The sequence below is a fragment of the Panthera tigris genome, chromosome B3 (genome assembly GCF_018350195.1).
Source record: "Panthera tigris isolate Pti1 chromosome B3, P.tigris_Pti1_mat1.1, whole genome shotgun sequence".
Lineage (NCBI taxonomy): Eukaryota > Metazoa > Chordata > Mammalia > Carnivora > Felidae > Panthera > Panthera tigris.
Genome location: NC_056665.1, coordinates 60,636,664 through 60,664,127, shown reverse-complemented (window position 1 = coordinate 60,664,127; position 27,464 = coordinate 60,636,664). Strand labels below are relative to the sequence as shown.

Sequence of the window (27,464 nt, the reverse complement as noted above, 5' to 3'; positions counted from 1 at the left end):
ATATGCTACAAAATGGATGAATCTTGAAGATATTATACTAGGTGAAATAAGCAGTCACAAAAAGACAAATACTATAATGACTCTAGTTATAAGAAATCTATGTATCTATAGTAGTCACATTCATAGAGACAGGAAGTAGAAGGGTGGTTGTCAGGAGCTGAGGGAGGAAGAAACGGGGAGCTATTGTTTAATGGGTGTGGAGGTTCAGTTTGGGAAGATGTAAAAGTTCTGGAGATAGATGGTGATGATAGTTGCACAACAATGTGAATGTACTTAATGTCACTTTAAAATGGTGAAAATGAGGGGCGCCTGGGTGGCTCAGTCGGTTGAGCGTCCGACTTCATGATCTCACGGTACGTGAGTTCGAGCCCCACATCGGGCTCTGTGCTGACAGCTCAGAGCCTGGAGCCTGCTTCCGATTCTGTGTCTCCCTCTCTCTCCGCCCCTCCCCTGCTCATGCTCTGTCTCTCTCTGTCTCAGAAATAAATTTAAAAAATTTAAAAAAATAATAAATAAATAAATAAATAAATAAATAAATAAATAAATAAAATGGTAAAAATGAGGGGCACCTGGGTGGCTCAGTCAGTTAAGCATTGGACTTCGGCTTGGGTAATGATCTCATGATTTGTGAGTTTGAGCCAAGCTCCACATAGGGTGAGCCTGAGCCCTCCTTTGGGTGACCTCTCTGCCCCTTGTGGGATTATCTCTCTCTCTCTGTCCCTCTTTCACTTGCGCCCTCTCTCTCTCAAATAAAATAAAATAAAATAAAATAAAATAAAATAAAATAAAATAAAATAAAATGGTAAAAATGAAAAAAAAGGGGTGGGTGGGATAGCACACCTGGCTGGCTCAATCAGTAGAGCATGCAACTCCTCATTTCAGGGTTGTGAGTTCAAGCCCCACATCAGGTGTAGAGATTACTTAAAAAATAAATAAATAAAATGTTTAAAATGAATAGTAAATAAATAATTAAAGTGGCAAATTTTATGTTAGGTCTATTCTACCACAATAAAAAATCATATTCATGTCAGCTTCAGTTCATAAGGAAGATGATTACTGGCATTTATGTAGAACACAGATCAAATTTGTTAAATATACTGACATCACAAACAGGTCTTTTAACATTTTTTAACATCCATCCAATTTTGAAAGACAGAGCATGAGTGGGGAAGGGGCAGAGAGAGAGGGAGACACACAATCTGAAGCAGGCTCCAGGCTCTGAGCTGTCAGCATAGAGGCCGATGCAGGGCTCCAACTCAGAGCAGTGAGATCATGACCTGAGCTGAAGTTGGGCACTTAACCGACTGAGCCACCCAGGTGCCCCACAAAGTGGTCTTTTAAAAGACAGACTCATTTTCTCAGTCTAATTTTTTAATAATCCAAACAAAATGTACTGTTGTGGTAACCACATTTGTTGCAATGTATAAACTCAATTTGCTCCTTTTTTTGTGCCACCAGGAAAACCAAGAGGATCTAGGCTTGTGGGAGGAGAAATTCGGAAAATTTGTGGATGTCAAAGTTAATGGTAAAATTGAAACTTGTGTAGTATTAAAGCAGATCTTGCCAAAATCACTAAATGTTGCTACCTATAAGTCCCTTGAGCTCTGGCACCTAAAGAAGTGATTTCTGTAAGGGGAACAGAAATGTCAGATTTGGGTCCTTTATTGTTCAATAATGTATATCAACAGAGAAATAGTGAGTATGTACCTTCAGTGGTCTCATGTTAAGGGCCTAGGTCAGCACACTGCTGGTACTACTCAGTATACAGACAGCCGCAAATCCCACATTCTATTTTTATGAGAGTCAAGTGATGAGAAACAAAATTCTAAAGCTCATTGGCTCCAATATTCCAAGCCATTGGTTCTCAACCTTTTCCAAGCCTCCCCATCATTCACACAAGTATCACATACCCATATGTGAAATTTCTCACTAGACTTAGTGATAGTATGTGTGTGGTGGGGAGTGAAGTTTGTCTCTTTTGGATATATGGTTCAGATACTTGGAGCTTATATAGTTGGAAGAAATACTTTCCTCCTTCCTCCTTCCTACCCAGTAGGATAACAGATCCTCCCTAACTCCTTGAGAATTTCTGTCCTAGCATCTGTATCTATAACCTAGTATAATGATCAGGGCTGACAATGTGTTCAAAGTTTGTAAGTAGGGGGGCCATCGGGCTTTCCTTTCTGTAACATCATAATGTTTTTTACCTTCTCTATAGCACCCCCTTTCCAGAAATTCCTTTAAATAAGGACCATTTGATATCAAATACTTTTACCTAAGAGTGAATATAAGTCTGTTATCTCTCCTAGTTACTTGCATTTTTCCCACATTTCTAAAATAATTGTTAAATAAAGGACCTTGTCTTTGGTTAAAAACAAAACCAAAAATGTATCTACAGTCATAGGGAAGGGATATTTTGAGGAGCCAGGGAAGATCCTCCTGATGGTCTTGGCATTATAGTCCCTGTACACAGTAAGAATAAATGATCAGGCAGAAGACATCCAGTCTTTCATCTAGTGAAGATTAAAATTGCTCAGTATCCTTTGTTTCCTAATGCAAAGAAGCATGAAGTACATTTTAGGAACTTTTAGATTAGAAAAAAAAAATCTAAAACTTCATAGGTATGCTTTACAGATTGAAAGAATATTTACTGTAAATGAGAACACAGAGAGCTTCAAGCGTATAGCTAAGGAAACACTAACAAGTGACCAGAGCTTTGCCTTGTGCATGTTTGTATCCCCACAGTACCTAAATGTAACATCTTACAGAAAGGGCACACCATGATTTACTGATTGATCAGGGCAAGTTCAGGTCTCTCAATCCCTAGTCTAGTCATCTTGCTACACTCATAAGTAACTGAGTTTCCTTAAATGATTGTCCCATTAAGAAGCAAAATTCTATATCCTGGTCCCTACAGGCCCTGCTTCCATTGGTTTGGATTTCTCCTTGCACGGATTTGAGCATCTTTACGGGATCCCACAACATGCAGAATCACACCAACTTAAAAATACTGGGTAAAGTAAAAACAAAAATTCTTACAGGATGCTCTGGTTTCTGGACTGTAAAAGGTTTTTTTTTTTTTAATGTTTATTTATTTTTGAAGGAGAGAGAGAGCATGAGCGGGGGAAGAGTAGAGAGAGAGGGAAACACAGAATCCGAAGCAGGCTCCAGGCTCTGAACTGTCAGCACAGAGCCCAACGCGGGGCTCGAACCCACAAACTGAGATCATGCCCTGAGCCAAAGTCAGATGCTTAATCAACTGAGCCACTCAGGCACCCCTGGACTATAAAAGTTTGAAGGGAAAATATGTGAGATGTCTGAGCCTGAGCCAATATGTGCCTGGTCTTGTCCTCCTTGAGCAGTGGTTTTCCATTTCTATCTTATTTTTGGCAAAAAATTGAGAACTATAAAACTGTAATTCTGAACCTAAAAATATATAGAGGAAGTAAGAATATGGAACTATTGTGGTTGAAGCAGGAGAGAGAGCTTCATCACACCACCTCCCTAGGTTTTGCTTTCACCTCTCTAGGCCTTTCTGCGGAACCTGGGGAGAATACAGGGTGAAAATCACTGACCTAGAGAAAGGTGTTTACCAACCTCTGAACCAGAGAATGAGACATTGTGGCATCTTGTGGCCCTTGGGTGGCTCAGTCAGTTGAGCGTCCAACTTCGGCTCACGTCACGATCTCATGGTTCATGAGTGCAAGCCCCTGCTGTCAGTGCAGAGTCTGCTTCAGCTCCTCTGTCCTCCCCCCTCTCCCTCGCCCTCCCCTGCTTGTGCTCTCTTCTCTCTCAAAAATAATAAAACATTAAAAAACAAGAAAAATTGTGGCATCTCATGTCACCTTTGATTCCCTTAGGGGGATCATTTCAGACTAACACTATTGATAAGTAAATGCCAAAGACGTCAGACTAAGGAAGCAAAACCAAAGAGAAACAGTCTGATCAAGGGTTCAGATGCCGTTTCCACAACAGTTGGGCATGGTAACAAGTGAATCAGAAACTATGCTGCTCGCACACCAAGCCAAGCTCTATGCTTCCCACCCCAATTCAGTTCCCCATCTTTCCCTACTCAGTACTGTAGAAGCATGTTAGGACACTATCTGTCATTTTGTTTTAGCAGCAGAGAAATACACAATTTGCCAATGATATTTACTGTGTGCTTGCTATTGTAGAGGATTCACAGGAAATAGTCCTCACAAGAGGTATTCAGAAAAGATATCTAAGGGGTACCTGGGTGGCTCATTCGGTTAAGTAGCCAACTCTTGGTTTCGGCTCAGGTCATGATCTCACAGTTCTTGTGTTTGTTGGGATTCTCTCTCTCCCTCTCTCTACCCCTCCCCTGCTCCTGCTCTGTCTCTCTCAAAATAAATAAATAAACAAGAAAGAAAGAAAGAAAGAAAGAAAGAAAGAAAGAAAGAAAGAAAGAAAGAAAGAAAGAAAGAAAGAAAGAAAAAGAGAGAAAGAGAAAGAAAGAAAAAGATATCTAAGATATGAGACCATGCATGCCAGTTGTCACAGAAGGGGATGCCAAAGGAATCAAAGGAGGAGAATCACATTAACCTTGGTTGGGTTAGGAAAGTAGTACGAGTAAAGCCTTGAAAGATGCATAGGTCTCAAGTGTTTGCAGGGGAGAATGGAGCTACGCTATTCATTAATAATATATTTGTGATTGTAATTGATGATAGTCCCATCTTTGTGTGTTTCAGTGATGGCGATGCTTACCGTCTTTATAATCTGGATGTCTATGGATATAAAATACATGACAAAATGGGCATTTATGGTTCAGTGCCTTATCTCCTGGCCCACAAACCAGGCAGGACTCTAGGCATTTTTTGGCTGAATGCCTCAGAAACGCTAGTGGAGATCAATACAGAGCCTGCAGTAAAGGTGAGCTTATGGATCATGGCTGCATGTCATACTTACAAAACAAAACAAAACAAAAAAACTAGCGTAGTCATAGCCCTGGGCTTTGTAGTGGCAATTCTCTGCCACCAAAGTCTTTGCAATATAATCAAGTGAAAGTTAACAGTATGTACCAGTTAGTTACATATGGATGAGTGTTGTAAGCTAGAGGGAAAGTTTTCAGACCCTCATTCCATTCTTTTTCTAGTACACACTGACCCAGATGGGCCCCGTTGCAGCTAAACAAAAGGTCAGATCTCAAACTGATGTGCATTGGATGTCAGAGAGTGGAATCATTGATGTTTTTCTGCTGACAGGACCTACACCTTCTGATGTTTTCAAGCAGTACTCATACCTTACAGGTACAGCTTCTTGTTTCATTATATTTCTTCTATTGCATGTGTCCTAATTTTCAGTTAATATTTGTTGTACACTGTATAGAACTTATAAACAATTTGCCCAAGCTTTTCAAAAGGCAGGCATTTCTCTTCTCACCTTTATCCCATTCAGCTTGGTAAAATGTTGCACTGGGACTACAACTCTCCACTCTCTAATCCCTAATACTCTCCATCTACTTTCCTTGGAGCCTTTAAGCCCTGGGCTTTCTTTGCCTTTATCTCAGATGATCAGTGATCAGTGTCCCAACCTGAACTTTTTCTATGTTCTCTTCTCCATTGAAATATACCACTGGTTTTAGCACTAAAGCATTTTATCTTGAAAAGATGTAAAAGATCATCTTTGTTGATGTGGAAAAAGCATTTGACAAAATTCAACACTATTTCATGATAAAAACTCTCAGAAGGCTAGGAATAGAAGGAAAGTTCCTCAACATGATAAAAGGCATTTATGAAAAATCCACAGCTAACACCCAATTCAGTGGTGAAAGACTGCAAGCTTTCCCCAAAGATCAGAATCAAGACAAAGCTGCCCACTTTGACCATTGCTATTGAACACTGTAGTGGAAGTTTCAGCCAGAGAAGTTAGACAAGAAAAAGAAATAAAAGGTATCCAAACTGGAAAGGAAGAAGTAAAATTATTTCTATTCACAGATGATGTGATCCAACATGTTAGAAAATCCCAAAGAATAGGGGCACCTGGGTGGCTCAGTCAGTTAAGTGTCTGACTTTAGCTCAGGTCACGATCTTATGGTTTTTGAGTTTCAGCCCCTCATTGGGCTCTGTGCTGAGAGCTCACAGCCTGGAGCCTGCTTCAGATTCTGTGTGTGTGTGTCTCTCTCTGCACCCTGTCCCCTGCCCTGCCTCCACTAGTGCGCTTGCTCTCTCTCTCTCTCTCTCTTAAAAATAAAACATTAAAAAAAAGTTAAAAAGAAAAAAAAGAAAATCCCAAAGAATCCACAAAAACTACCAGAGCTAATAATTTCACCAAAGTTGCAGGGTACATGATAAACACACAAAATCAGTTGTGTTTTTAAATACCAGCAATGAACAATCTAAAACAGAAATTGAGAAAACAATTCCATTTACAATAACATCCAAAAGAATAAACTACCTAGGAATAAATTTAACCAAGGAAGTGAAAGACTTGTACACTGAAAACTACAAAGCATTCTTGAAAGAAATTAAACAGGCCTAAATAAATGGAAAGACATCCTATGTTCATGGATTGGAAGTCTTAATATTGTCAAGATGACAATACTACCAAAAGCAATGTACAGATTCACTGCAATCTCTACCAAAATTCCAGTAGTCATTTTTTGAAAAAGTGGGAAAGCTGATCTTCAAATTCATATGGAATTGCAAGGGGCCCCGAATAGCCAAACAATTCTGGGGGGCGGGGGGGTGTTGGGGGTGGCAGACTTACACTTCCCAGTTTCAGGCCTTACTGTAAAGTAATCCAAACAATATGGTACTGGTATAAGGATAGACACATAGACCAATGGAATAGAATTGGAAGTCCAGAAATAAACCCATACATCCCTGGCCAATTGATTTCAGCAAAGGTTCAAGACCACTTACTGGGGAAAGAATAGTCTCTTAAACACGTGGTACTAGGATAAGTGGATAGACACATGCAAAAGGATGAAGTTGGAACCCTACCTAACACCATACCACACACAAAAAACTCAAAATAGATAAACAACATAAATATAAGAGCTAAAGCCATAAAACTCTTAGAAGAAAACAGGGGCCAACCATCATGACCTTGGATTTGGCAACAGATTCTTAGAAAAGACACTAAAATCATGAGCAACAGAAAGAAATAATAAGTAAGTTTGACTTCATTAAAATTAAAAACCTTTGTGCATCAAAGAACATTATCAAGGAAGTAAAAGGCAATATACAGGATGGGGGACAATATTTGCAAAGCATACATTTGTTAAGAGTCTAGTATCTAGGATATATAAAGAACCCTTACAACTGTACAACAAAAAGATAACTCAGTTCTAAAATGGGCACAGTACTTGAACAGTCTCTAAAGATATACAAATGGGTTAACAAGCACATGATAAGTTTCTCAACATCATTAGTCATTAGGAAAGTGAAAATTAAAACCACAATGAGATCCTACTCCATACCCACTATGATGGCTAATTTTTTTTTTAATAGAAAATAGTAAGTATTGGTGAGGATGTGAAGAAACTGGAACCTCAAACACTGCTGTTGGGAACATAAAATGGTTCAGCTGCTGTGGAAACATTCTGGCATTTCAAAGAGCTAAACATAGCATTTAATATGTCAACTTGTCTAGGTCACAGTACCCAGATATCTGGTTAAACACTAGTCTAGATGTCACTATGAAGCTATTTTTTAGATGAGATTATCCTGTCAGTACTATTAGTTACATTGATAGACTTTGATTAAAGCAGATTACTCTCAGTAACATGGGTAACCTTCATCCAATCAGTTGAAAACCTTAAGAGAAAAGGACTGAGGCTCTCTAAAGAGAAGAATCTGTCTCCAGACTGCCTTCATATGTAAGCTGCACCTTCCCTGAGTCTTTGGTCTACCAGCTTGCCCCGTGGAATTCAGAGTTACCAGCCCCCACAATCACATGAACCAGTTCTTAAAATCATTCACTCTGTAAGTGTAGAAATATATATATATATATATATACATACATACATATACATACATACACACATCCTGTTCTATTCCTCTGCAGAACACTGTCTAATATCCTTCATATATATACATACATATATATATATATATATATATATATATATATATATATTCATTCCTGTATATCCTTTATATATCCCAGCAATTCCACTCTAGATAAGTGAAAGTAAGGACTTGGAGGGACACTTGTATGGCAATGATCATTGCAGCACTATTCACAATAGCCAAAAGAGGGAAACAAGTACCCATCAAAGATGAATGGATAAACAAAATGTGTTAAATACATAAAATGGAATATCATTCACTAATGTAACAAGGGATGACATTCAGATACATGCTGCAGCATGAATGAACCTTCAAAACATTATTCAAATGAAATATGCCAGACATAAAGGGACAAATATTGTATGATTCTACTTACATGAAGTACCTGCAATAGGCAAATTCATAAAGACAAAAAGTAGATTAGCAGTTATCAGAGGCTGGAGGGTGGGATGGGTATTGGAAAGCTATGGCTTAATGGTTCAAATTTCTGTCTGGGGTGATATAAAATTTTGGAAAGAGGTAGTGGTAATGTTTATACTACATTGTGAATATAATTAATGCCACTGAATTGTACACTTTAAAATGGTTAAAAGGACAAATTTTATGTTCTCTTTTGCCATTTTTTGTAAAATGGTAATATAATATTACCCCCCCCCAATTGAATTGTATGCTTTCATTTGGTCAGTTGTATGGTATGTGAGTTACATCTCAATAAAGCTGTTAAAAATAAAAGAAATGTAGCATCGCTTCTGATGCATTCTCTTGCTAAAAGTTCCTGGGTCCAGCCCATGTTCAAGGGAAGAGGAATTTGATTCCAACTTTGGTGGGAAAAACAACCAAAAATTTATGGATATGGGAAGACACACATATAGGAATAAGCACTGTCAAGGCCCACTGACAGGCCTTTTCAGCATTGTTATTGGGGAGAATAAGCCTGGTTTATAGGAAGATGCTTCAAAAACAGTGGGTCTGCCACCATGTTCAAAGAAATCCAAGTTTTAAGTTTAGAGACTACCTGTTGACTCCTGATGAGGACTTAACAACATCCCCCCTTCTTCTCTCCCAATATTGTTATATCATAATGTTTAGTTAAATCAATATTTAGTGTTTATACTTTTCAAATGCTCAAAGGTGTCAGATAATTTACCCAACCCACTTTTCTCTCTCTAACCTTCCCTCCCAGCTCTCTCTGTCCTGCCCCCATCTAGGTTGTTGCTCTCCAGGCTCCCTGCACAGCTGTCATCCTAGGACTTTTGCTTACTATTTTCTGGTGTTTGATCCCCCTTCTCTTGGGTTCCATGTTTTTCTTTCTTGTGGTTTATTACCTTATTGTTTTTGGTTTTTGTTTATAGCATCTTCTGGTAGTTTCCTAAGAAAGTGCCTGTGAGGTACATTTTTTGCATCTATGCAGGTATGAAAACATCTTTTCTACCTTCACTCTTGATAATTTGGCTAGATTGAAAATTATTTCTTGGTGGGGGGCTTAGTGGTTTAAGCATCTGACTTTTGATTTCGGCTCAGGTCATGATCTCACAGTTTGTGAGATCAAGACCCCGCACTAACAGCATGGAGTCTGCTTGGGATCCTCTCTCTCCTCTCTTCCCTACCCCCCACATGCACACACTTTCTTTCTCTCAAAATAAAGATTCTTTTAAAAAAGAAAATAATTCTCCCTATGACCCAGAAATTGCACTACTAGGAATTTATCCAAAGGATACAAAAATGCTGATTCAAAGGGGCACATACACCCCAATGTTTGTAGCAGTGCTATCAGCAAAAGCGAAAATATGGAAAGAGCCCAAATGTCCATCAACTGATGAATGGATCAAGAAGATGTGGTATATATTTATAATTGAATACTATTCAGAGATGAAAAAGAATGAAAGCTTGCCATTTACAACAACATGGATGGAACTGGAAGGTATTATGCTAAGTGAAATAAGTGAGAGAAAGACAGATATAATATGATTTCACTTACATGTGGAATTTGAAAAACTCTACAAAAGAACATAGGGGAAGGGAAGGAAAAATAAGGTAAAAACAGGGAGGGAGGCAAACCATAAAAGACTCTCAAATATAGAGAATAAATTGGGGGTTGCTGGAGGGGGCTAGGTTAAATGGGTGAGAGGTATTAAGGAGGGCACTTTGCAGGATAAGCACAGGGTGTTATATGTAAGAGATGAATCACTGGGTTCTACTCCTGAAGCCAAGACTATACTGTATGTTAACTTGAAAAAAAATTAATAAAAAAATTATTTCTCTATTTCCTTCCATCTTCTTGCTCCAAAATCACTCTGAATTCTGTTTCCTTGTGTATGATCTATCTTTTCCTTCTGAAATATATTCCGAAATTTCTAATACTTTGAAATTCTGGAAATTGACAATAAAATGCCTTGATATAGATCTTTTTAAAAATTTTGTTCATGTCGGGGCGCCTGGGTGGCTCAGTCGGTTAAGCGTCCGACTTCGGCTCAGGTCACGATCTCGCAGTCCGTGAGTTCGAGCCCCGCGTCAGGCTCTGGGCTGATGGCTCAGAGCCTGGAGCCTGCTTCCGATTCTGTGTCTCCCTCTCTCTCTGCCCCTCCCCCGTTCATGCTCCGTCTCTCTCTGTCTCAAAAATAAATAAACTTAAAAAAAAATTAAAAAAAAAAAATTTTGTTCATGTCAGTGCAGGGCTCGAACTCACTAACTGTGAGATCATGACCTGAGCTGAAATCAAGACTCAGATGCTTTAACCGACTGAACCACCCTGGCACCACAATATAAATCTTTTTTTTTTTTTTTTTTTTTTTTTTTTTTCCAAATAATCATTGTGCTGGGTATTAAATGTGAGCTCTTTCAGTCTTTAGAATGGTGTCCTTCACTTTTGGTAAACAGTCTTGGATTATTCCTTTGATAATTTCTTCCCCTCCCTTTTCTCTTTCTACTGTACAGATCTTATAATCTCCCTTATTTTCTAAGTTTTCTCAATTTTATCTTCTAGGCCTTCCATTTATGCTGTATTTCTAATTTCTTCATACTAGTTCTTTTTCTCTGATTGTTCTTTATTTCCAGTGTCTTAAACTAGTCTTATTTCAGTATATTTTTTCATCTCTCTGACATACTAATGATAGATAATGTTTTGATGTTTACTTTGGTTCCTTGTATTGTCTCTGTTTTCTCAGAAATCCTTTTATTCTATTTCTTTTTTTTTTTAATTTTTTTTTAATGTTTATTTATTTTTGAGAGATAGAGAGACAGAGCTTGAGAGGGGAAGGGCCAGAGAGAGAGGGAGACACAGAATCTGAAGCAGGCTCCAGGCTCTGAGCTGTCAGCACAGAGCCCGATGCGGGGCTCGAACTCACGAACCACGAGATCATGACCTGAGCCAAAGTCGGGACACTTAACCAACTAAGCCACCCAGGCACCCCTCATTCTATTTCTTTATGTGGATCCTTCTAATCTTGGAAGCTTTCAATAAGGTTCTGCCTCAAAGCGCTCTAGTATTGGGGGTGGAAGGTGGAGGGGGGGGAATCTTCCCTCTAGGAGTTTTCTGAGAAGAGAGATGAGCTCTTCTCATCATATTCCCCTTTCAAACACTCTGGTGAGAGCCTCCCTCACTTTGCTCAACAGTTACCACCTCTCCTCTGTCCCACACTTCCCCAAGTTTTGTTGAAATTACTCCTCTCCCATTCTTTTTGTTCTTGTGGCTTTATTTTTTTTTTTTTTTTTCTTTCCTTTACTCTGATTTTAGTGGGACTTTAGGAGGGAAAAGAGAAATGCAGGTGGTTGACCAGAAGTCTGCCATGTTATCAGTAAATGTTTTGATAGCAATTGATAGTTTTCCTGCCTTTAATCCCCTTCCCTTTTAGTCAGTCTCAACACTGCTCCCTAATTTTTCTAAAACATAGGTATGCTAAGATCACATCTTGCCAAACTTTTGATGACTTCCCATAAGATTTAGTATTCCTAGCCTGAACTACAGGGACCCTTACAAACTGACCCTCTCCAGTTTCGTCTTCTACTGGTCTCTCTCACAATGTAACCACCCTGGATTATTTATTTTTCCCTAAGCTTATCATGCACTCCTCTGCCTCTTTGTCTTTTCCATTCCCTGTGCCTCAATGCTCTATGCATTCTCTCTGGTAGATTCCTCCTACTTACTCTTCAAGGTCCAAAACCAAGTGTTACTACCTCTTTGAAGCCTTTTTTTTTTTTTTAACATTTATTTATTTTTGAGAGAGAGACAGAGAGCAAACAGGGGAGGGGCAGAGAGCGAGGGAGACACAAAATCTGAAGCAGGCTCCAGGCTCCGTGCTGTCAACACAGAGCCTGACATGGGGCTCGAACTCACAAACCATGAGATCATGACCTGAGCCAAAGTCGGACATTCAACTCACTGAGCCACCCAGGCGCCCCTAGCCTTTCAAGTCTCCACATTTTACTGCAGGCAGTATTAACTCCTCTGTATTCCCATAATACTAGGCTGATACCTTTAACATAGCAGTTACACCTCTAAGCAGAACAGTTAATTTACGTACCTGCCTCATCAGCCAAATTATCACTTTCTTGAGGGTGAAGACAGTGTTCTCTTCTCCTTGATATTCTAAGTACCAAGCTCAGTGCTTAGACCCTGTAGACATTTAGGACATGTTTATCAAATGTGTAATTATCATTGTGATGGTAGCTGGCTCAGTTGTCATCTTCCACTTTCAGGCACACAAGCCATGCCCCCTCTCTTCTCTCTGGGGTACCATCAGTGCCGCTGGAACTATGAGGATGAGCAGGATGTAAAAGCAGTGGATGCAGGATTTGATGAGCATGACATTCCTTATGATGTCATGTGGCTGGACATAGAGCATACCGAGGGCAAAAGGTACTTCACCTGGGACAAGAAAAGATTCCCAAATCCCAAAAGGATGCAAGAGCTGCTCAGAAACAAAAAACGTAAGGTAAAATAAGCTGACGCTTTGAAACCTTTTCATTACAAAGCATTTTTTTTTATTATTTAAAACTTGCATTGGCACATTAGTGGAGGAGAGCCATCTGATAAAAAATGGCCATGGAAATAGTACCTTCAAATGTAATTGTAACTGTGATAACAGGAAAGCAATGATGGAAAGATGGTCACACCATCCGTCCCTGCCTTAGGTGTCGAGGTCCCTGCAGGACAAAGGGACCTAGAATTCAGTCTCATTTGTTGTGGCCATCCTGTAGTTATGATAGATACCCCAAAAGCATGATTTGGTTCTGATGTCAACATCAATCTCGAGATTGAGGACATCACATGGACATCAAGAGGGTCTGAAAAGGTTAATTAGTCACATAGGCATTCTTGGGGGAGTAGGGCTGGCTCCCAGGCTGCTCTCAGGATGTCTTGAGAGAGCTGGGAATGGAGACATCTCAGCTTTTGTGGTGCTTGGAGGTTTGGACTGGGGTGAGGATTCCTATGCATGCTCAGGGCTTGTGTGGTTTGAACTTCCTGCTGGCACCCAAGGAGGGAGCATTAGGGCTTTCTTTGTCAGATGTGGGCAGAAGGGTAAGGGGGAGTGGTGGGGCTAGAAAGCTCTTAACAGTCCATCAAAAATGGAGTCATATTCTTCATCATACCATTTTTTCTGCATGCTTCCCTGATGGACTCCACCTATCAATCTGGCCAAAGGAAGAACTAAAATAGAAAATGGAGAGGGGAAAAAAGACACTGGAAAGTATGTAATACAGGTGTGGTGGTGGTAACAGCAATAATGAATAGAAGGAGGGAGAGGAAAAAATTGACAGAGGAAAAGGGGGAGAGCCCTAGATGTTTCATATAAATGGATCCCTGCAGTCCCTCTCCTTGAGATTAAAGTTGTCTTTTCAATCCATTCCTTTGAGCCCCAGACCTTTCACAGGTGACCAGAGCCAATTATATTAACTCCTAATTTCCAAGTTAATAAATAGCTACCATTTGGCAAGCACTTACTATTGGCCACATAATTTGATAGAACACAGTATTCTATCCAGTCATCACGGAATTATGAGGTAGATCTTGTTAGCCCATTTTTCAGGTGAAGAAACTGAGGCTTAGTTTTGTATTTTGCACAAAGGCACATAATAAATAAGTAGGAGGCCAAGAATCTGAACTCTGATTTGCCTGACTCCAGAACCCATGTTATTCTAAGCAACTATTTATTGAAGCCATCAGATGTTCAAAATACCGTGCTACAGATGAAGGGAATGCAAAGATGAGCTCCTTGGGGTCTTGCAGTGAGTTGGGGGAAAGACAAGTATACAACAACCACAATGTAGGGCAATAATGTAACAGCCAAAGAAAGATCAAGGTCAGGAGGGGACTAAGAGAGAGAGAAGATTGCATCCAGCTAGATTCAAGCTGCGCTTTGTGCATTTTAGATGAGCCCTGAAGGATGACTCTCTAGCTGAGAAAAGGGGAGGAAGCAGTGCAGCCAGAGGCTGAAGCACCCAGTGGTGTTTGGAAAACAGTACGCAGGTTGGTTTGGCAAGAAAACCATGTGCAAGAAAAGGCATGTGCAAGGTTTAAGTAGTAGGGAATCTGACCTTATTGTAGGCTGCTTTGTATACATTTGGAGACATTAAAAGTTTTTGAATAAGAGGTTAGTATGAAGAATATGTGAAGAACACCTACCATTCAACAACCAAAAAACAAACAACCCAATTAAAAATTGGAAAAAGGACTTAATAGACATTTCTTCAAAGATATACAAATAGTCAACAAGCACATGAAAAGATGCTTAACATCACCAGTCATTAGGAAAATGCAAACAGAACCACAATGAGATATTGCCTCATATCGTTAGGATGGCTACTATGAACAAACAGAAAGTAGCAAGTAAGGAGGTACAGAAATAGAAACACTGATAGTGGAAAATAAATGTAAAGTGTTGCAACCACTACAGAAAACAGTTTGGTAATTCCTCAAAAAGTTAAAAATACAATTACCATATGATCCAGGAAACCCACTTATGGGTATATACTCAAAGGAATTGAAAGCAGGTACTTGAGCAGAAATTTATATGCCCATATTCATATCAGCACTATTCACAATAACTGAAAGTGGAAGCAATCCAAGTGTCCATCAGCAGATGACTGGGTAAACAAAATGTGGTAAATACATACAATGGAATATTATTCAGCCTTAAAAAAGAAGAGATCCCGTCACAAGCTACAACATGGATGAACCTTGCAGACACAATGCCAAGTGATATAAGGCAGTCACAAAAAAGATGAATACTGTATGATTTCATCAATCTGTAATACCTACAGCAGACAAAATCATAGAGACGGAAAGAATAATGGCAGTTGCCCAAGACTGGACAGAGGAGGGAATTAGTTGTTTTTAATGGCTATGGAGTTTCAGTTTTACAAGACGGAAAGAGTTCTGGACATTGCACAACTCTGTGTATGTACTTGTACCCTTAAAATTGGTTAAGATGGTAAATTTTATGTTATGTGTATTTTACTACAATTAAAAGTGTTTTAAAGTTTTTGAGCAATGGAAAATTAAACTTCAGTTTGCAGAATAGATTTGAATAGATTTGAGGAAGGGTGGTGACAAGGTTGTCCTAGACAAATAAAGGGTTTTGATGCCCTGGAGTAGGAGGTGATGGTATTAGAAAGGTAGAAAGATCCTAGAGACACAGAGTTGTGATGACAGCTCTTCTCAAACCTCCTTCCTAACTATACCTGTACCATTGGGTTTGGGCTTTTTTGTTTTTAACACGCTATTCTCTTGTTTTCTTTAATGTTTGCTTTTGTCAGTGTTAACTTCTAGATGTCTAGGGAGCAGGGACGACTTAATCCTCTATGTATAGCACCCAGCACCTCAGACAGAAGCTTAGTAACTGCTATTTTGAGAACACGTATTGGTTGGGAAGCAATAATTATGGAAGAGCCCTGGCCTAGTTTTGATACTAATTATATTTCCATAAGCATGAAAAGTTATTGGGTTTTACCAGTATCTTATATATTTCAATACTAGTAGTTATTTCTGAGTAAAATTTGAACCCCAAAACTATGATGAAAAGTATAAAAACCAACATATAACTCCTGTGAAACTGAAGAGCTCTTCAAACCTCTATGTCCTGACAGCTTGTGGTCATCAGTGACCCCCACATCAAGATTGATCCTGACTACTCAGTGTATGCTGAGGCCAAAGAACAGGGCTTCTTTGTGAGGAATCACGAAGGAGGAGACTTTGCAGGGGTATGCTGGCCTGGTAAGATAGCACTTTATATACTTATTATTTCCACTTGTTTAGTCCCAATTAATAAAGATTGCGTGGCCATCACCCTCATTTCTTATGGATGTCTTTTGCCACAGCGTAAGCACTTTTAAGAAAGTTTTCTTTTGTATCAAAAGATCCTTTTGTATCTTCCATAACATCTGGTACAGTGTCCTCTGTTATACATTTCTCAGTCAATGAATGAATGAAAAAAAAAAAAAACAACAAACAAAACAAAACAGGGAAGCCTTAATAGTACTCTAAGCAAATGAAAGTAAAAAGCCAAGGGATGAGAAAAGGACAGGAGGAAAAAAAGAACAAGTGGCCTATAGTCTCTCCCTGTCAATCTTTTTTGCCTTGTTAGCCCATAGTTTTGACTTCTCAGACTTCCGTGAGTGACCTCAGCTGCCTCCAGCAACTCTGGATGCTTTATTTCAGAAGGTATTAATTTAAAGCCTTGGTAGAACCTTGGGGACAAAAAGGAATCACCACTCTATCCTCTCCTGGCATTCCATCACAAATCCAAGTACTGCAGAGAAACCCCATGCATCCTTCCCCCTGCTTCCCCCTGCCCACCCTTATACCACTCATGAACACTTCTTTGTTCTCTTTAAGAACAGAAGGGTCACTCCAGATTATTTGCCATGATTACTTGGGCTATCCTGGGCCATCGGTGAGGGACAGGCTCCGTCTGGATGCTTGTTCATTGGCATTCCCCTGGGCCTCTCCGATTGGAAAGTCTAGTCCAGATCATCATTGGAGTCCAGCAATGCCTTCATGCACTTCTTGACAGACTGCACCTCTGTATCAACTACCTTACATTTAGGGTGCCCAGTGATTACCCAACTTTGACATCTTCTCTACAACATATCTAACCATGAGGACCACTGTTTCTCACAGTCTGTCTACTCTTCTGCCTCTACAGGTCTCTCCTCTTACCTGGATTTCACCAATCCCAAGGTCAGAGAGTGGTATTCAAGTCTTTTCACTTTCTCTGCCTATCAGGTTTGTTTTTATTCTTTTGCTCTTTCCTAGTGACTTGGGAGGATGAAAGAAGGAAAAACATGATTGAATAGATAGAGTGCTTCATTGAGTAGCTCTTGACAAGTAATCCTGGGATGAAAATGCAAGGAAGGCAACCACATTACAGGCTTTGATGGTGCGAGGAGAGGTGCCACATATATTACCAAGTGCACAAAAGCTGTGATTTCTACTTCCATTATAATAGACTCTGTGACGTATCAAAGTACTTAATAATATTATATGTTAAAATTACTATATAAATTTTACATAAAACAATATTCTATAGCTTATTTAAAGATGATGATAATGATATATGTGAGAATATCTTGCAAATTATAGGGGCGCCTGGGTGGCTCGGTCAGTTAAGCGTCCGACTTCTGCTCAGGTCATGATCTCGTGGTTCGTGAGTTTGAGCCCCACATCAGGCTCACTGCTGTCACGCAGAGCCCACTTTGGATCCTCTGTCCCCCTCTCTCTCTGCCCCTCCTCGCTCATGCTGTCTCTTTCTCTCTCTTGAAAATAAACATTAAAAAAAACGAAAGATGTGATAAGAATTGAAATTTTTAAAGAGGTGTAATAATAAATCAATTCTTAAAATATTATAAATATATATAAAATATATAAAAAAAGAAATATATCAAAAACTATAAGAAAGAACTGGAGAGGCCCCTTCTAGAAAACAGTTTTCAACCCATTATGAGGATGATAATAATGATGTTTAGTATAAATTGAGTATTGCTGTGTGCCAAGCACTGTGCTAAGCACTTTATGTACATTTTACCATTTCATCTTCAGAGTAACCTCTGAGGTTGAAACTATAATGAACTCTAATCCCACAGATGAGGAAACTGACATATGGACAAGTTTAAAACCCCGCTAAGTTCGCTCATCTTAGTAAGTGGTAGACCTAAGATTTGAACTCAGTCTGTTTGTCTCCCAAGCCCAAGTCTTAACTACTAAACTCTAGTTTCTTTTTTTTTTTTTTCAATTTAAATTCAAGTTAGTTTACATATAGTGTAATAATGATTTCAGGAAAATAGAACTTGTTGGGATGAGCCCTGGGTGTTATATGTTAAGTGATGAATCACTAAGTTCTATTTTCCTGAACTCTTCTTTATCCATTCATCAGTCGATGAACATTTGGGCTTTTACAGGGCCTGGATGTTACAAGGAGCAGGACATTTAGAAAGCAATGGAATGAGCTGCCTGAAGGACTCCCTGTCATTGTAGCTATGAGTCAAATGCTGAGAGACCAGGATTCTATAAAAGGGATTTCAACACCATGGTGACTAGATGACTCAAAAGCCCCTTCCCACCCTAAATTGAACAATTCTATGCAGAACACAAACTCTAGACCATGCTACCAAACAGGTATTTTACCTTTCAAATCTTGCAGAGTATTAGAGGGAAGGCAGAATCTTATCATGGACAGCTATAAATGCCCTTAGTTAAGAGTTTTTGGGGTGCCTGGGTGGCTCAGTCAGTTAAGTGTCTGACTCTTGATCTCGGCTCAGGTCTTGATCTCAGGGTCATGAGTTTGAGCCCTGCATTGGGCTCCATGCTGGGCATGGAGCTTATTTTTTAAAAAAAGGTTGCAGCAGATAATGGATGTTATAGGACCTAACCTTGAACACTCACACAACCTTTCCTATAGGGGTTCTCCAGGGTAGGTCTTGAAGTGTACTTGCTAGGCAGTATTTCATATACAATACAGCACAGTATTCTTTCATTTATCAGCAAATACTTATTGGGAACCTTCTGTGCCTCAGGTACTGTTTCAGGTGTTTATGAGCAAGACTGATAAAATTCCCCACCTTGTAGACCATTTATTGTAGCATTGGAACAGAAGACAGAGCATACATAATAAACATAATAAATAATAAATTAAATAGAGTATGAAAGAGGAATAGGGTGGCTATCATATTAACATCATCACTATAGGAGTATTATCATGGCTGAGGAAGAAATTTACTTCTTAGGGATCTACTGACATCCTCTACATATGGAACGACATGAATGAGCCCTCTGTCTTTAGAGGACCAGAGCTAACCATGCAGAAGAATGCCATTCATCATGGCAATTGGGAGCACAGGGAACTTCACAACATCTATGGTTTTTATCAGGTAAGACATCCATAGAGAAGTCACCTGGACCCAAATGCCCTGACTTTTGGGTTGAAAGTCATTTGTAATAGCCATATTATATTGTTCATTTCTCTTTGTGGGTCTTATCAAGTTGTAGCCAATAAAGGACTTACTATTTCTCCCTTTGCACCTTTTCTTTCTATAATAAACTTGATGAATTATAGATATATGAGATTAATGATAACACAGAAACATCTTCTTTGGCAGGAGTCATTAGTAAATGACATTGAATACTTAAAGACTTTTTTTGAAATAGGGTAGGCAATGTGTAAATACATAAACAAAGGCAATTAAAACAAATGTTTTGAAATTTCACAAATCTTATATTCATACCGGGGGAACAAGATTTAGAACATAGATATACAATTTCACTAAGTCTTTAAATGCAGACAGCCTTAATTAACTACTTAGCCTTTTCATTAGAAGGTGGTAGAATTGTCTTCCATTTGCCAATCACATCCAAAACATATGTCAGTCATTTGCCCCTACTGATATCCGTAGTTCTTTGTTATTTTCATCCTGTGTTCCTATGGCTCTCCCATCAATTGGTATTTTCTAGTGGGAGTTGCTGTCTATATATAGCACAGTTCAGATTATGTGTTTACTTCTTTAAAAGCCTCTTGCTATAACTGCAAACTACTTTAGAGAATTTTCTTATGTTGGCCAGGGCCAGTCACTTAACAACCTCTTTGAATCTCATTTTTTTCCATCATTGAAAATGCTCTGTCTCAGAGGTTGTTCTGTAGATTATAAGAGAAAATCTTATAAAATGCCTAACAATAGTAAGCATTGAATAATTCTAGCTTATTATTTACTATTATTCCATTGCTATTTTAATCAAAGAAAATCTTCCACTCAATATGGGAATTTAGAGTAGTTTCATTGCATTATGAAAATTATTTGATAGATTTATTTTAATATTTTCCATTTATATTCCCACCTATTTACTTTTGCATGTCTAATAGCTTATTAGGATGTTTGCACAATGCTCTAATCTAATCATCCCTTTGAAAGTTTTCTCCTTTGCCTTTGTAGCAAATGGCTACTGCAGAAGGACTGATACAGCGATCTAAAGGAAAGGAGAGACCCTTTGTTCTTACACGTTCTTTCTTTGCTGGATCACAAAAGTATGGTAAGGCATGGCTCATATGATCAGACTTAAAAACATAAATTAGCAAACTTTTTTTTTTGTATGGTATATGGTGCTACTGTGTTGATGCCTTTTTTTCCAGTGGCCCTTCGGCAGGCCTAGGATTGTAGCAAGTGACGTTCCCGGAAGTATGCCTTTTGTCCTGTGACACAAAGTACATCAATTTTAATAAAGTTTAGTTACTTGTTTCCCACTGAAGAAACGGCCACTTAGTTGCTGGGAGAATGACTTCAGAGTATCTCAGTTTGCTGGGATGGTCATCTCTGATTCTGTCTATTTGATTTATCTAAACCAGGGGAAATCTACTTCTTACACATTCCTTCAACCACCTGTTCCACTTAGTAATATGGCTTAAAATAGACCTGGCTGTTGCTTGTGGCCAGGGTCATCTATAACTGGATTCAGTTTACTAGCTAATGCAGATCTAATTCAGCTTAACCACCTTCCAGCAGGAAGGCTATTTTAAGTCCCCTGGCCTTGCATAAATAACTAAGAGCTTAGGTTCTAGTCTGAAGAGTCCAGCCTTTACTGTATCATACACATTATTAGGCCTCCTCCGCCAGCCCTGAAAACCAGCCCCTGTGGTACTCTGGAAAAGGCCACAATATTGTTATCTCAGGCAAAGATTCATGTACATAGATGCTCACCATAGCGTTAGTCCTTGAAACAGAAAAAGAAAGAAAATCCAAATAAGGGAATATTTATAAAAGCATGATATATCCATATGATAGACTATCATAAGGCTATTTAAAATAGTACCTCTTAATTGCATGAGCAAATGTTTGTGACATCATGATAAAGGGGGGGGGGGGCACCAGAATGTTTAAATGTTGTTACAGTATATTATCACAATTTTGTTTAAAAAATAGAGATAGCAATCTAAATCAATAAGTTTAGTACCTTGGTGATTATGAGTGATTTTTAAATTTTCTTCTTTTTACCTATCTCCATTTTCCAAATTCTCTACAAGAATCATTTTTAATCACTAAAAAATGTCAAGTATTGGGGTGCCTAGTTGGCTCAGTTGGTTGAGCGTCCCATTTTTGGTTTTGGCTCAGGTCATGATAGCACAGTTCATGAGTTCAAGCCCCGCATCAGGTTCTGAGCTGACAGATTCTCTCTCTCTCCCTCTTGGGATTCTCTCTCTCCCTCTCACCCTGCCCCTTCCCCACTCGCATGCATGCTCCCTATCAAAATAAATAAACATTTTTTTAAGTCAAGAATTTTTTTAAAATTTCTTAATGTGGATTTTATTTTTTAGAGAGAGACAGACAGACAGACAGAGCCCAAGCAGGGCAAGAGCAGAGAGAGAGGGAGACAGAATCCAAAGCAGATTCCAGACTTTGAGCTGTCAGCATAGAGCCCAACTCGGGCTTCAAACTCTCAGACTGCAAGATCATGACCTGAGCCAAAGTCAGACGCTTAACCGACTGAGCCTCCCAGGTGCCCCTAAAAAGTAAATTTTATGAAAATACTAATATGAAAATGAAAATACTAATAAGTAGCAGTTAAAAAAGATAAAAGATATGAATACTAAGTAATCTCCAATCTCTTAAATATCAGCCTACTGCCTAGTCTTCAATACTCTGTGAAACTATCAGCCTTCCCCAAAGTGTAGCAAGTGAGGCATTACAGAGAACACTACTGTGTTAAGTTTTCTGCTTAGACCAATAGCCAGAGCTCGCTTCTGACTAAACAACCATATGACACATGAAAATATCTGCAAGAGAGAAAGAGGAACTTTCTCTCTTGACCAGAATGCCACCATGTTGATTTCACAATCATTTTGTCTCATTTGAAGTCAAGGAGAAATTACTAGAGTACCTTAAAAAAAAAAAAAAAGCAGTCCCTTGAAAATATTTTTCTTCACTGGCCATAGGACAACCTAAAATTTCTGTGGAAGATTAAAACAAAAATAGCTTCCAGAACTATTTTGATAGAAGATAGACAAAAATGCCTCAGGACTAATTTAGATTTAGTAAAGTAAGATTTTTTTTTTCTTGTGTGAATCTCTTTAGTGGTATATAATTTATCTTCACAATGTCTTATCAACTATACAATGATCAAGAGCAGTGGCTTTAGAGTCACACACTCCCTGGGCTCAAATCCTGCCTCTATCACTTAGTAACTATGTATTTTAATCCACTGTTGGCCATATTTCCTTCATCTATAAAATGAAGTTAACTAGTGTTTACCTGATAATGTTGTGATGATTCAGTGAGCTACTACAGGCCAAATAGTATCACCTGCCTCCATCAGGCCTTGATAAATGTTAACTATTGTCCTTGCTACTGTTGTTATGCCTCCCTTATACAGTCTGTACCACTCCTCTTAAATTATAGAGTGGCTTTTTTGAGAGGGGGTGTAGGAATAGGCATAAAAATCAATGCAACAGAATAAAGAATCCAGAAAGAGTCCAACACCCATATGATTAATTAAATAGGAACAGAGTTGCCAAGGCAATTCAATGGAAAGAGGAGTTTTTCAATAAATGGTGTCACAACACTGGGTATGGAGGTGGGGGAAGGAAAGAACCTTGACCCTTACCTCTTACCATACACAAAAAGTGATTCAAAATGGAATATAGACCTTAATTATAAAAGATAAAACAAAAACTTCTAAAAGGAAACATAAAAACTCTTTGTGACTTTGAGGTAAACAAAATTTCTTGGATGGAACACAGAAAACATGAACTATAAAAGGAAAAAAATGCTAAGTTGGACTTTATCAAAACTGAAAACTTCTACCCTTTCAAAGATATTAAGAAAATGAAAGTCATAGATGCCTGGGTGGTTTAGTAGGTTAAGCTTCGACTTCAGCTCAGTTCATGATCTCACAGTGTGTGAGTTCGAGCCCCACATTGGGCTCTGTGCTGACAGCTCAGAGCCTGGAGCCTGTGTCGGATTCTGTGTCTCCCTCTTTCTCTGCCCCTCCCCTGCTCGTGCTCTCTCTTTCTCTCTCAAAAATAAATAAACATTAAAAAAAATTTTTTTAATCAATCAATAATAAAAAGACATGTACTTTTAAAAATAGCAAAAGATTTGAATAGACACTTTACAAAAGAAAACATAAATGATCCATAAATACATGAAAAGATGCTCAAAATCATTAGTCTTTAGAGAAATACAAATTAAAACCACAGAGAGACACCACTACACATCCATTACAGTAGCTGTAATTAAAAGGACACATTACCAGGGCACCTGGGTGCCTCAGTTAAACGTTCAACTCTTGTTTTTGACTGGGGCCATGATCTCGTGGTTTTTTAGTTGGAGCCCCACGTCGGGCTCCACACTGAGAGTGTAGTCTGCTTGGGATTCTGTCTCTGTCTCTGTCTCTCTCCTTCTCTCTGCTCCTCCCCCACTCACTCTCCCTGTCTCTCTAAATAAATTAATTTTAAAACAATTCTAATTAAAAAAATTTTTAAAAGACACACTACTTAGGGTGCCTGGGTGACTCAGTTGGTTAAGCGGCCGACTTCAGCTCAGGTCATGATCTCGTGGTCTGTGAGTTCGAGCCCCGCGTCGGGCTCTGTGCTGACAGCTCAGAGCCTGGAGCCTGTTTCGGATTCTGTGTCTCCCTCTCTCTGACCCTCCCCTGTTCATGCTCTGTCTCTCCTTGTCTCAAAAATAAATAAAATGTTTAAAAAAATTAAATTAAAAAATAAAAGACACACTACCAAGTGTTGCCAAGAATGTAGAGCAACTGAAATTGTCATGTATTAATAATGTAAAAGTAGTACAACCACTATGCCAAACAGTTCGAAGTTTTCTTAAAGTATGCAACATACACTGAACACAGACCTAGCAATTCCACTCCCAGATAGCTACCCAAGAGAAATGAAAACATATGTCATGTGATTGGGACACAAATGTTTATAGCGGCTTCATTCACAACAGCCAAAACTTGCAAAGAATCCAAATGTCCATCAATAGATGAGTGGCTAAACTTGTGATAGATCCACGCTATACAAAACTATTCAGCAAATAAAAAGGAACAAACTATAACATTATGCTGAGTGAAAAAAGCTAGAACACAAAATAGTATATGTTTCCATTTATATAAAATTCTAGAGAAGATATAGAAATCAGATCAATTGTTAGGTAAAGTGGAAGGTTATTGACTGCAAAGAAGCCCAGTGATCATTTACACTGTTTCTGTACCCTGCTTGTGGTGACAGTTACAGGTTTTTGAGCTCAGACTCTTCACTTAAAATAGGTACATTTATTATATGCAAATTATATTTCAGTAAAGATGATATTTTTAATGTTTCTCCTAAAATCAGACTTGAGTTATACTTCAAAAATAAGTGCAATTTCAGAATATTTTTACAAAATGTTTTGTGGATTTTAAGAACTTTTTCACATTAGAAAATCAATATATTTTCGTTGTAGAAACCAGATTTTGTATATTTTAAGGTAAGAAAGAAATGTTTTCCTTTATATTAATTTGTCTATTTCAAATAAAGAATCTATGAAATTGAGTGCATGAGCTGATTTGTGATTTTTTTTTGATACCTTGTTACTGGTGATCAAAGGTGCTGTGTGGACAGGCGACAACACGGCAGAATGGAGCTACCTGAAAATTTCTATCCCTATGTTACTCACCCTCAGCGTTACTGGGATCCCTTTTTGTGGAGGTATGATGATATCCACAAGCTTGAAGTGAGAGAAAATAAAAAACTAGGGTGTTTCTCCATCCAAGCTGGTCACAAATGCCTTCTCATTAGCTGCTTTGGGAGGGATAACTGTGGAAAAAAGAAAATGAGGAAATTGAAGGGATACTTCCAAGCTGTTTGTGTCTCGTCTGAAGTGAGGACATGAAATAAAGTCATCAGAGAGCCCAGAGTGCCTGGGTGGCTCAGCTGGTTAAGCATCCAACTTCAGCTCAGGTCATGATCTCACAGTTTGTGAGTTTGAGCCCTGCGTCAGCGAGAACATGGAGACTGGAGGCTTCTCTGCTCGTGCTCTCTCTCTCTCTCTCTCTCTCTCTCTCTCAAACATAAGTAAACATTAAAAAAAAATTTTTTTTTAAGTCATCAGAGAGCCCGAGTGTTTTTTTCCCCCTTTCTCTGATTCCTCCTTAGATGCTCTTGATAACTGAGTTTTTCTGAAACATACCTTTTCATCAAAGTGAGAAAAATGGAGAGAAGTACAAAGAATTTAGCAAATCAGAGATAAGCCTTACAGAAATCCTTTTTTACTCAGCAGGTTTAAAATTGTGTGACATATTTTAACTGTTTAAAAAAAAAAGATATGCTCTTGGGAAAGATAAATTTAGTTAAAATACGATTCCCTGATGGGTTGCTTTCCCTAAATCCTAGTAATTGTCTGCGGATGAGAAATCCCAGTATGGAAGGTGCTCGGCAAGACTAGTTCCAGCTGCTCCTTGTTTTCTGTAGGAATAGAAGCAACTTAATGTCACACACATTTTAACAGATGTGTTTCTTATGGTATTGGTCCACAGACAAGAAATATGTATCCTCCTTAAGGACCAAGCATCACATTCTCCCTAAGTCTCTAATTCTGATTGTCTGTTTTTTAGTTCAGTAACTTTTATCTTGCTTTCAGCTGTTGCTTTCAAAAGGAAATCAGTTGCCAACCTCCTACCCCGGCCCTGAACATACTTATTGAGACAGGTCGACGTTTTGCAATTTCTGGGTTTGGGAACATAACAGAAATGTTAATCTTGCGGCAAAACCTCTGACCTTTGGACAAGAAAAGAGTATTCGAAGAGAATATTGTCAGCTCCCCAAACAGGCTGAGTTTTTAAATACGTGCTCCCTAATTTCAGGCCACAGTTTTATCCTGTCATTTTGAGTGTACATACAGCACATTTATCCCGTCCGTCTTCAAGCCCTCATTTTACCGGTGTGCAGTATTTGTTAGAAGACCGGTTGCCTCACTTGGCCTTTCTTTGCCTAACCAGCTGACGTAGGTGGCTTCATTGGGAATCCAGAAGCAGAGCTGCTAGTGCGTTGGTACCAGGCCGGAGCCTACCAGCCCTTCTTCCGGGGCCACGCTACCATGAACACCAAGCGGCGGGAGCCATGGCTCTTTGGGGAGGAACACACCCGGCTCATCCGAGAAGCCATCAGACAGCGCTACACCCTCCTGCCCTATTGGTATTCTCTGTTCTACCGGGCACACGTGGCTGCCGAACCCGTCATGAGGTAAATAGGCTTCACCAGTTGGGGCCCCCAGCACCCAATCTACACCAGAAAAATCCCCTAGCCATTGGGGAACTCAGTAATTACACAGTGATTTCAAGAGAAAAGCCATGTGTTTAATCAGCTGTCAATCAGATTATTGAGCACCCACTGTGATCAGGGTCAAGGAGTTGAGGTCAAAGAAAAGCCAGATCCCCTGCTACTTTGTAACTTAAGTGTTAATATTTGCTAGAAGACAGAAATAGAGATTTTTTTCAAAGAAAAAGGAAGTGACTATAACTGAATTCATGGTTTTAACCCACAAGCATCCTCTCATGAAGAGCAACTTACTCTGCTGGTCTTGGAGTCTTACTCTTAGGGCTAAACCATTCCAAGTTGGAGGTGAACATTTTTTCCTGGCGTATAAATTATATTCTGATTCTATTTTGGAGGCAAGATGTGAAAAACCTACTTTCTAGGTTACAGAATGATACAGAGACACACATAGTACACCAAGGCTTCCAGATCAGCACTTCCTAAACCTGGCTCAGATCAGAATCACCTGGGGAGCTTTTTAAAACTATAGATTTCAAGGCCATACCTCCAGACCTACTAGGAATCTCCTTGGGTAGATCTCAGGATCTGTATTTGTTAGAAGTTTCCCTGGTAATGCTAGACATCAGCCAGAAGGAAAGACTACTGCTTTGTTACTATTCAGTAGGAAAAGGATCTGTTATTACAAAGGCTA

The 27,464-nt window shown here is 39.0% G+C and overlaps 1 protein-coding gene across 6 annotated transcripts in view; it reads left to right on the top strand.

The window, feature by feature from the left end:
* Positions 1 to 27,464, top strand: part of GANC (glucosidase alpha, neutral C) — a 74,977-nt gene that overhangs the window by 31,396 nt on the left and 16,117 nt on the right. For all 6 annotated transcript variants that reach the window (XM_042989076.1, XM_042989078.1, XM_042989077.1 and 3 more), the window contains 11 exons: positions 1,459 to 1,525; positions 2,918 to 3,014; positions 4,710 to 4,890; positions 5,114 to 5,267; positions 12,729 to 12,964; positions 16,119 to 16,245; positions 17,177 to 17,256; positions 19,254 to 19,397; positions 20,454 to 20,550; positions 25,106 to 25,207; positions 26,497 to 26,740. In XM_042989076.1, the coding sequence (XP_042845010.1) occupies positions 1,459 to 1,525; positions 2,918 to 3,014; positions 4,710 to 4,890; positions 5,114 to 5,267; positions 12,729 to 12,964; positions 16,119 to 16,245; positions 17,177 to 17,256; positions 19,254 to 19,397; positions 20,454 to 20,550; positions 25,106 to 25,207; positions 26,497 to 26,740 (1,529 nt within the window). The remainder of the gene's footprint in view (positions 1 to 1,458; positions 1,526 to 2,917; positions 3,015 to 4,709; positions 4,891 to 5,113; positions 5,268 to 12,728; positions 12,965 to 16,118; positions 16,246 to 17,176; positions 17,257 to 19,253; positions 19,398 to 20,453; positions 20,551 to 25,105; positions 25,208 to 26,496; positions 26,741 to 27,464) is intronic.